This window comes from Cloeon dipterum, chromosome X (genome assembly GCF_949628265.1).
Source record: "Cloeon dipterum chromosome X, ieCloDipt1.1, whole genome shotgun sequence".
Lineage (NCBI taxonomy): Eukaryota > Metazoa > Arthropoda > Insecta > Ephemeroptera > Baetidae > Cloeon > Cloeon dipterum.
The window spans coordinates 4,258,265-4,268,089 of NC_088790.1; the positions used below are offsets into that span (position 1 = coordinate 4,258,265).

General features: G+C 35.8%; 2 protein-coding genes and 1 long non-coding RNA gene across 3 annotated transcripts; 1 reads left to right on the top strand and 2 right to left on the bottom strand.

Moving 5' to 3' along the window:
• The first annotated feature begins 15 nt into the window (after positions 1 to 15).
• LOC135947408 (uncharacterized) lies at positions 16 to 4,488 on the top strand. Its single transcript, XR_010575625.1, has 2 exons — positions 16 to 120; positions 374 to 4,488. It is a non-coding gene; the product is annotated as an uncharacterized LOC135947408 (long non-coding RNA).
• On the bottom strand, positions 4,207 to 5,378 carry LOC135947406 (ejaculatory bulb-specific protein 3-like). The gene is made up of 2 exons (XM_065496256.1): positions 4,945 to 5,378; positions 4,207 to 4,494 (listed from the first exon to the last, which is right to left on the bottom strand). Exons 1-2 carry the CDS (start codon positions 5,354 to 5,356, stop codon positions 4,313 to 4,315), a joined length of 594 nt encoding a protein of 197 aa, XP_065352328.1. The 5' UTR covers positions 5,357 to 5,378; the 3' UTR covers positions 4,207 to 4,312.
• Positions 5,379 to 8,565: 3,187 nt separating this feature from the next.
• Positions 8,566 to 9,426, bottom strand: LOC135947407 (ejaculatory bulb-specific protein 3-like). The gene is made up of 2 exons (XM_065496257.1): positions 9,190 to 9,426; positions 8,566 to 8,843 (listed from the first exon to the last, which is right to left on the bottom strand). Exons 1-2 carry the CDS (start codon positions 9,395 to 9,397, stop codon positions 8,647 to 8,649), a joined length of 405 nt encoding a protein of 134 aa, XP_065352329.1. The 5' UTR covers positions 9,398 to 9,426; the 3' UTR covers positions 8,566 to 8,646.
• Positions 9,427 to 9,825: the final 399 nt, after the last annotated feature.

Genomic DNA, 9,825 nt, shown 5'->3' on the forward strand with positions numbered 1-9,825 from the left:
CGAAAACGAGACTGTCTCGCACGCAGGCAGCACGCAGCAGCAGCCAAGGTGGTGCGAAATTGCGAGTGCTGATGAATTTTTCATCTGCACTCTGCAGCCGAGTTCATATTGCGGTCAAATGTATGTGTTCCGTATCTGGCATTTGCGCATTTTATGCATGAGAATTTGTTGCGATATTCTACACTTCTTTGTGGGAACAATTTACACACTTTTGGATTTAATTAAGGTGTTTGTTGCAAGCTTAACATTTAATTAAATTTAGTTTAAAATTATTTTTACTTCCTCTGGAAATTTTCTACAAACTTTGGAAAATAGGTACACAAATTGTCACCATATTTAATTTTTATAAATAATTTTTGAAATTTAATTTTAGGATCAGGACGTTCCTCTGTTTGTTTGGACACTTTCAACAGTAAAAGAAGATTGATACTGCAAAATCCTGGAAAATCCTTGGTGCCACTGCATGAGTTCATTCCTTAGGATTCAGTTGAAGCCATAATTGATTTAAGTAGCAGTGTAAATTTTTTAGATAAGTGGCTGCAAAGTTAGCATGCTTTTCAACTGCCTCCTTATTTTAAATCTTATTTTACTTCACAACAAAGTTGTTTCTGTTGGCTTGACATCTCATTCATGCGGGTATTCACGTCAGTTTCGCTGGAAAGCGATGATTCCACTTGGTGCAAAAAAGTGACGCAAGCATTGCTTTACTTTGAAAATTAGCAAGTCCAGAGAAGGCGCTTCAATATTGTTTCTCAGAAGAGCCCCTCTTAAAAAGAACTTGAGATGAATTTAAAATCTTTCACTTGCAGCCATTTAGTCGCAATTGTCACTGAAAGCGCGCATAATGTGATTTCTCCCACGGAAAGTTTGTGAAAGAAAATGAATGTTTAAGAGGACAATACGCCACCGTGGGAGGCGAAATAATGCTGTAAAATTTGTACAAAGTGCATGTGGGGCTGACCCGACAAGTAAATTTATGCATTGCCTTGACCAGAATTTGCGAAAAGCGTTTCTCTGTTAATACGGAAACTGCGGAAAGATAGAATCTTTCTGCTTACACTTCGCTGCTATCCCAGCACAATCTCAATGCTTGGCAAATCACCTCTCTGTCGCCACTGTGAAGCGTGAAACTTAATTCCAAAAGAACTTTCTAGTAATACCAAAATTTTGCGATTGCTCTGGTTCCTAATTATTAACTTAATGATTTTATGTTATTTGTCGCACGTAAAGCGGTGTAAACAGAGCGCGGATTTAGCTCTTTTATTTCCCTTTTTAGCCTCGTGGAGCAACAATCAGGAAGTCGCTTCGGCTCACCAGGGAATAAATAATGTCTGCGCGTTGTTGCTTATTGGCACTCGTTCGTGTGTCCACCTCGCTCCTCGATATTGTCAAGTCTTTATACATACAACTTATATCTGTCCTTACTCCTATATACATTAGCCAGCGACGGCTGATTATTTATCACACAGACATTTCCTCACAAAAAGGTTTGCCCATAAGGCGATAATTTCTTGCTATCCTAGCTTCCTGCTCATCAGGTACGAGGACGTTGTTTTGCAATGGTCTCAATCTTAGTCATCAGCCTACAATGGAAATTGTTTTGTCAGTCGTTCGTAGAACCATGTTGCACAATATGTAATGTTTTAATTGCTATAGGATAGTAAAGATCCCTGATTTGCAGAAAATTTGTGAAAATTCGTATTAACTTTAACTTTTTTCTGAAAATTTGGATAAAGCAAAAAAATTTCCAGGTTGCCGTTCAAATTGTTGAGAAAATCAGCTTAAAAGATTTTTATCCTCATTGTAAAATCACGATTTATTTCAAAATTTAGGGAATTACACATTAATGGATAGATCACGACGAGACGAATCGAAATCAAATGAAATATCACTGATAAACCGTTTAATTTTTCGAGAAATTTAGAAAAAAAATCAGATCTGATTAATGGTCCTGATTTCATTATTATTCATTCTAGAGAAAAACTGTTGCTAAATTTCACAAGCAACTAACTTCATGCCTCGCTATTGGCCTATAAAGCTCTACTTTAATTTTTCCCGGAACCTAATTTGCAAAGAACTGTTTTTGCGGTCTTTTTCCAAAACACATGAATTTATCATAAATCTATAAGAGTGCCAATATGCTATCTAAATAAAATAATTTTTTCAAATAAGACTATTTTGGAGGCTACAAATTTTGATTAAAAAAAAACGGAAAAAAGGAAATGATAGGGTTGTTGCATTGCAAAATTGGTAAGAGCTCTGATAATTTAAAACAATTTGTCTTGTTTCCTTTGTCTTTGACACATTAACCGCGGACATACCAAAACCTCGTTCGTGTGAGTCATATGTCCTCCTCAGTTGATTCCGGAGTATTTAAGCTCGAAAAGCAAAAGGAAATGCATACGAGTTCAAGGAGGGCGTCACGGAGCACGAATATTTAATTACTGCTACGCGCGTTAATGACTGCGTAATTTTTGTTATAGCTTTTCCTTCATACTGTGAGGGATTTTTAATTTAATTAACTTGAAATAATGAGCAATTAAATGCAAGTGAACCTTAATTTATTCGCATCAGGGGTTATTTTCTAAAAATAATAATCCTTGACAAATTACCGAAAAGTATAGGCAAAAATCTCAGTGGGGAACAAAACTTTACAAGTTATATTTATTTTATTTCATTTCTAGAAATTTAAATTCCTCGGTTAGGTAAATAGACTTATTAAATGTCCTAAACACCTGCTCTATATGTTAAGCAATAAAAAATTTGGAAACTGGGAAGAAAAGGTGACTGGGTTACAAATCAGGATAAATTTATAAACTATGTTTTGAAGTCGTATGTACAATGAGAAAAGGAGACTTATTCCTGTTCTCAGTTCTCACGCACAATGACCTCGGTTTGCATTCGTTTTCATTCCGAATCACGCAACAGTGGGATTGCCTCCCGTCCGCGATTGAATTGAGTCCGAGTTCCCAATTTACTAAATTGCAAAATGATGCAGATTGTTGTTAAGTATAGGTTGCGGCTTGATCAGTATCAAATTTTGCTGCTTTTCTAATCATTGAATTCAGAAAAATTATCAATGATGCTATTTTCCCAAATGTTTGCTTTGTTACTGCATAATGCTGCATGTGAAAAATAAGATGGCAGGTTTGGAAAAATAAGAAATGAAATATGCATTTTATATAAATTGACATTTTTAAGCAACGAGCATATTATGCAACTTGGCGCACTTGCATGCTTCACAGGCTGCCTATACTTCAAAAGATCATAGGAGGAATGATGCAGGAGGTGAAAAAATAATGAGAGTGTCTCAATCAAAATCAGGTTAAACGAATGGTGCATTTGGATTTGTCCAATTTTTCTAAAATGGCTTATATCTATTTCTATTCATTTCGACGGTATTTTTAATTATCTTAAATCAGGGAAACACAAGTACATGCAGTTAGGGAAATTATGCAGTTGTGCACGCCACTTTTATTTTCTATAAAGTTAATAGGGTGTGTTTCAACCTAAACCAATTCGCCAAATTTTTATTTATTGGCAACGAGGAACATTTTAAAGTTCTTCTATACTTTCCCTTTCATAAAAAAATATTTATTCCTATTTCGAGCTAAACCTCCTGGAAGAGCAGTCTATAAATTTCTCTGCATATATGCTTGACAGAAATTTGAGTCTTCTTACGATGTCAGTGGTGTCATGAATTGTGGGGCCAGCTTTTAACCAAATTGCAATGTCATTTCTTAACGATGGGTAATTTTTTTATTTTATTGAAATGCCCTTATTTTTTTAGACTTTTGGAAGCAAATTAATGATTCGAGAGATAATGTTTAAAAGATTTCTCAACAGACTACTTGGACATGAGGTTCCATTTTCCCCCTAAGTAAAAGTATAAAAATTTCAATGAACTTACTTTTTTCGGAAATAAAATGAAGCAAGATAATTTTTGTCAGTGTGTAAAAAAATAGGAAATGTAGCAGATTTGAGAATATGCTTTTTTGCTGTACTGCTTGTAACCATTAAAAATCAATTTGTCTACAAACCAAATTTCAGCTGAATTGAGCATAAACTGTATCTTTATATACAATTTGAAAATTAATGACATCGCCAAAAACTAAAACGTCGAATCCTTGTAAGTTACAGATATTTCCACTGTGGAATTTGAAATCGATTATTTCAACAGAAAAATCAAGAAAGGAAACAGTGAAGTTTTGTATTTTAAAATTTTATTATAAAAATCTTACTTTCAAAATACATCGAAACGTTAAAAATCCTCATTGTTTAAATATCGGCGTTAATCGGGTTCTCAGGTGATTTAGTTCTTCTTATTGGCGTTGTATCTCTTGCGGTAATCTCCCTTGGGGTCGTATTTCTTCTCCAGATCAGCGAAAAGGTCGGCCTTCTTTTCGATCAAGTGCTCCAGCACCTTTTCAGTTCCCAACTTCTGCTTCGCAGTGCATTTTTCGCAGTCGTTTGCCAGGGCATCAGGAAGGTTCTCTATTAAATAAATTAAATATATGTTTCATTGATTCCAGATAGACAACACAATTTTTTACTAAATTAAGATCGTTCCTATGGCTAAATCAAAATATAAAATCCTATTTTTATCTCTGTTCTTTTATTGGTTTATTTAGATTTAGTTGAAATTGCATGGATTAAAAATAAATTTAAAATAATTTGTCTGAAAGGTAAGTATTTCTGCGAAATCAATGATCAGACTACTTGTCCTCGGTTTTGTAATTTTAAAAATTTAAACCATGTTGCAAAATTAAAACAGGGTTTATATCGATTAACATATTTAAAACCATCCCTTCTCCAAATTTTAATTAAATTGATGCTTGGAATGAATAATTTCGCATTTCAAAGGACTATTTCAATTTAAAATAAAGTTAAATTTCCAAAAGAAATGGTCGAATGTGATTATTTGGTTAGACCGAGCATACTCACTTTTGAGTTCCCTTCCGTCAGCAGTGCAGCTGCCAGTTCCCATCAGGCATTTGTAGTAGTTGAGGATGAGGCGGTCGCTCTTGAGGATTTGATCGAGGTCAATGTTGTCGAATTTGTCTGTGTAGGTCTGTGCGAACGCGACGGCCACAAGGGCGGCGAAAAGGACGAGCTGAGCCTTCATCTTCAGGGACAGGTTGGCTGACTGACTGGTGACTGAGAACTGCGAGCCAGCAACTTTTATACTCGCTAAGAAGCAGCTAATGGGCGTTATTTGCAAAGGTACGACCAATGAGCGCCGAGCCTTGAACTTGCTGATTGATTTCTTTTTTGCCGGGCGCGCATCAGGCATGAAAAAAGCAGCGAGCTTGCAAATGCATTGTGCCGAGTCACCGCGCCACACTGCGATGATCATCACTCTTCTTTCATGCCATCTTCTTCTTTTAGAGACTAGCTGATTTTCTTTTCGATCGTTTTTTGCGAGGCTGACGCACGCTCTTAACTTTGTGTTGATTTATATTTTATTTTAGCCCTCAGGTCATCTCACAAGCAGGTAATCCCGAGCAGATTGTAGTGCGCAGCAGCAACTCTTTTTCCTTGTTGAAACTGGCACTTGCCAGATTATTTAATTGCGTAATTGTTTTAGGCGATTAAGGGTTATATAAGTTTGTCCGGAGAGTTATGATAATAATCAGGGATAGTTATAAAAATTCAGGATTTTGCAGTTGTCTGTCCGTTAAAAATTACCAAAATTACAACAAATATTTAAAATTTGACCACATTATTACAGTGGATCGATCCAGAGTGACAATTTAAAATAATTTGATCGATAAGCAATTTGTTCTATAATTTGCAATAACCAAAAAAGAACATTGCAACAGTAAAAATTCAAATTTTTTCCAAAATTTACGGCTCTTAACCTCTATTTTCTTGGCAGATTTCATTTGCTCTCTTCGATATGTGTCCAACAGCGTATGAAACCTTTTAGCGAAACTCTTTGTCGTGAAATAAAATAAGATTTCAAATAACATGCCAAAAAATTAAATTGGAATAATGGTTACACGTTTTCCTTTTATTAACAACTGATTAAAAGAGCAGTTGTTGTTAGTAAAAAAGTCTATCTGACAGTTGTCCGCCGTTTCGAAACTTTGTTCTAAATTAAGAACACGATTACAGCAGTGATTTTTAGAAAATGCTAATTCAAAATCATAAAAGCTAAACAATTATGACTGATTATACTAATTATTTTTCTTTTTAAACGGGCTATAAAAAATCCCCATTGTCTTTCGACTTCATTTCATCAGAATCGCACACGTTTACGCAGCAGATTTCGCACAATCATTGCTGAGAAACTCCTTGCTGAGATTTTCATGATGGTAAACAGGCGAGTAGACGGAATAATAGACCCCGACTGGTGAAATTTCTCCAAATAGAGAAGCCATTGAACGAGTCTCCTATCAATTCCATTTCATCGGCAAACAAAAGGAAAAAATGATTCCTAGCAAGTTTCACTCTGCGATCTGCAAATTTCGGAGCACGGCCCTAATGGCAGGGCAAACAGAGAGGAAACTGGCACAGACGCTCTTTTGAATAAAATAAACGCGTCGCATATAGGATCGATGAAAAGGTGACTTTTGAGCGCGCGCTGCGTGCAGGACCGACAAATATCAACGACCTCTGCTGAAAGGATTGCTTGCAGCGCGGCTGCTCTCCTCTCCAGCGCGACTTGCTCGAAATGGGGACATGCGAAATTACACCTACTCGCCAGAGACTATACGCAAATAATGATGACAATTGCTATATTGGAGTTCACGTCGGGTCACTCATTGCAAAACATAAGTGAGCACACGAAAGATGTGCGCAAGTAAATATCCGCAATGTTTTTTTTTGTTCTGCCTGTCTCATTTTGCTGCATGAGACTGCAAGGAGCACAGCTGCACTTTCATGTTCTAGAAAATTCGTGTTTAAAGGATTAAATAAAAAAAATGAGATGAGCTATATCCACGCTTCCGTTATTTAGAAATAAATTTTTTTTAAAACTGCCATAATATTCTGAATTTCAACTAACTTTGAAACTGCTCAAAAAGACGAATCGAATGAGGTTTAACATTCATACTTTGCTTGCATAGCTTGCTGTTAAATACGAATCCAATTTCAAAACGGCATTTCCGGAAATTGGGAAGAGAACATTTTTTACTGAATTTAATAAAAGTTGCAAATTTGATCAGCTTATTAAATTTTCCAAGAGATTATTGAACTAAATTATAAAGCCTTTGTATTTAAATTTTAACCATTAAACTAAAAGGCAGCGTAATTAATACGATTTTTGGAAAAATCTAAAAATCAAGGAAATTAATGCTTTTGCAGCCGTCGCATGTCGTATCAAAATAAAAGCGTGATGAAAATGATAAGATGTCACGCTCTGAAGTGTATCTTTAAAAAAATTTTGCCTATTAAGTATCATAAAAAATTTAAGATCAACGCATGAGGTAGTTTAAACAATAGAATATGCAGCTTGCTTTATTTGGTCTATTGCTAAGGCAACTGACCTCAATTAAGCCAAAAGTTTGTTGGCCCACCTGAAAAAAGCTATGAATGTAAAGGCTAAAAAGGGGATAGACTATATTTATTCTGAGTTGTTTTGCTGCGAACTATCGAATGAGCACAAATCATGCGATTTCAAGCCATGAACTATACTAAAACCATCTAAAAACCTTCTAAAAGCGTCTAAAAGGCGTCTGGATATAGTCTAAAAGCGATCTAATAATTGGCTAAAAACCAAAGAAAATGCAAGCATTTTTCCTTTTCGCGCTCGGAAATTTTTCTCGTGCATAGTTTCGATTTTTTAGTCCAATATTTTTCCCATTCTAACATGCGTTAGTAAGTTAGGCCTGTTAAAAAACAGTCAACGCTGTTCTCATTTAGGTTCTAAAATTTTTAGAAAGTTTTCATTTCCATTTTTCAGCTAACAGTATGCCCTAATATTTTGAAATCATTCACACAGCTTTGCAACGTGGAAAAATTCATGTCCCGTTCGTTTTGGTGGCTAAATGTAAGATGTTTAAAATAGCCTAATTAATAGTTCTGATATAAAAAGGATTTTACTCTACGATTTCGTTGATAACATTTTTAAGTGTAGACGAAAAATATGGACATCAATTTATTTTTCACGATATTTTTCTGTGCGTAATTGAGGTCTGTTGCGTATTTTATTATAGGCATTATTTAGTTAAGTTTTCTTTAAAAAAGATTAATATCTCTCATTGAAATTTGTACAATAATGTGAGATTTTTCAGTAGTAATGCTAAATTTTGCAAATTTTGATTTTACTGAAGCATAAAATGTTTTGAAACCGCAGTCTAAATAACTAAAAACCGTCTAAAAATTGTCAAATATTGTGGCGTCTAAAAATAACAGCCCTATAAATCAGACTAATGTAAAACAAAAACAACTTTGTTAATTTTAAGGTTGCATTTTATTGATTCTTCTTTATCAACCACATCAGTCTTAAAATAAAATTATTTTTCAAGAGTTTTTTTCGTGTCCATCTAATCTAATCTAATCTAATCTAAATGCTAACTAACATTTTTCATAGTAAAAAATGGTTAATTATATGAAATTCAGTTGATTTCCAGGCCACTTACATGCAAAGATGAAACTAATTTATTTTAAACAGTTATTAATAAATTACTGTGCTAGATAAAATTAAGCTTTGGTGTTGTCAGCGTTGAGGAATCGCGAGAAACGGGGCTCGAAAGCACCATCAGGGTCGTACTTTTGCTGCAGTTTCTTCCAGTCAGCCGGACGATTTTCCATCAAGTGCCTCGCCGCCTTTCGAACGATGTTCACTTGGCTGTCCGTGCATTTGGTGCAGTCAGTCTCCAGGGCGTCGGGCAAATCAGCTATACAAGAATTATTTATTTAAAATGCATCGAAATGATCGAGGGATGTAACCTTGCTAGCAAGGAAGGCAGACAGGATGTTGTTCAATCAGGTTTTCAAAGGGTCACTCAAAGGTTACTAATAGGCTGAAAGTTGTTTCTGTCGTTGTCATTATTATTATTTCACGACAAGAGATAGCTTTTATAAAAGTTTATGATAAAAAAATATTACGAGAATCAATTGTTCACTTGCAAAAACCAGAATGTATAAACGTTTTCACGACTTAAGTGACGTTTTTTGCACTTTAAGACCCATAAAGTTATAAAAAAATCATTGAAATTGCATAATTCAATTACTGCGCCTCACCTTTGAGATTTTTGCCCTCGGCGGTGCACGGTCCTTGGTCCAGCATGCACTTGATGTACGAAGAGAGGATCCGGTCGTTCCTCAGGATGGAATCGACGTCGATGTGGTCGTACTTGTCATTGTACTTGCGGCCAGAGGTTTGCGGCGCGGCGGCCACGGAGGCCACGACGGCCAGGATGCACGCGCAGATGACAAAGGAGGCGCGCATTTTTGCGGAATGAACGACTGGCGCGGACGCACCCCGCCTTTTATACCCACACCAAGGGTACAAATTGATGCATAGATGCTATTATTGTATCTTGTTGCAGGCCACATGCTCTGATCGGTCGGAGGGAAAACACGGGAGGTCGAGCGTGCAGCGGGTAATTAGAGTCAAGGAAAACGACCACTGCGCTCGCATGTGCATCACTGCAGATCATCAGTGGCGAGACTGGGATATACATTTTTTGAAATTTTCCATTTTAAGTAACTATCAAATTAATTCATATCGACCAGGGATCGTGAAAATCCCGTATTAATGGGCATTTATCCGAAATACAATGTAATTTTAAAAATATTTTGTTGGACGAGCAAAAAGTCAATTCTATTACCGCTTTGAGACCTCTATATCTCATTTCCCAGTGGTGAAATTTAAAA

What these genes read in the sequence shown, in the direction of transcription:
- LOC135947407 (XM_065496257.1), bottom strand. Translation starts at nt 9,397, where the DNA reads ATGCGCGCCTCCTTTGTCATCTGCGCGTGCATCCTGGCCGTCGTGGCC. An exon ending in CGAGGGCAAAAATCTCAAAG is followed by an intron (nt 8,844 to 9,189) that starts GTGAGGCGCAGT and finishes ATTCTTGTATAG; the next exon opens with CTGATTTGCCCGACGCCCTG.
- LOC135947406 (XM_065496256.1), bottom strand. Translation starts at nt 5,356, where the DNA reads ATGATCATCGCAGTGTGGCGCGGTGACTCGGCACAATGCATTTGCAAG. An exon ending in TGACGGAAGGGAACTCAAAA is followed by an intron (nt 4,495 to 4,944) that starts GTGAGTATGCTC and finishes TTTATTTAATAG; the next exon opens with AGAACCTTCCTGATGCCCTG.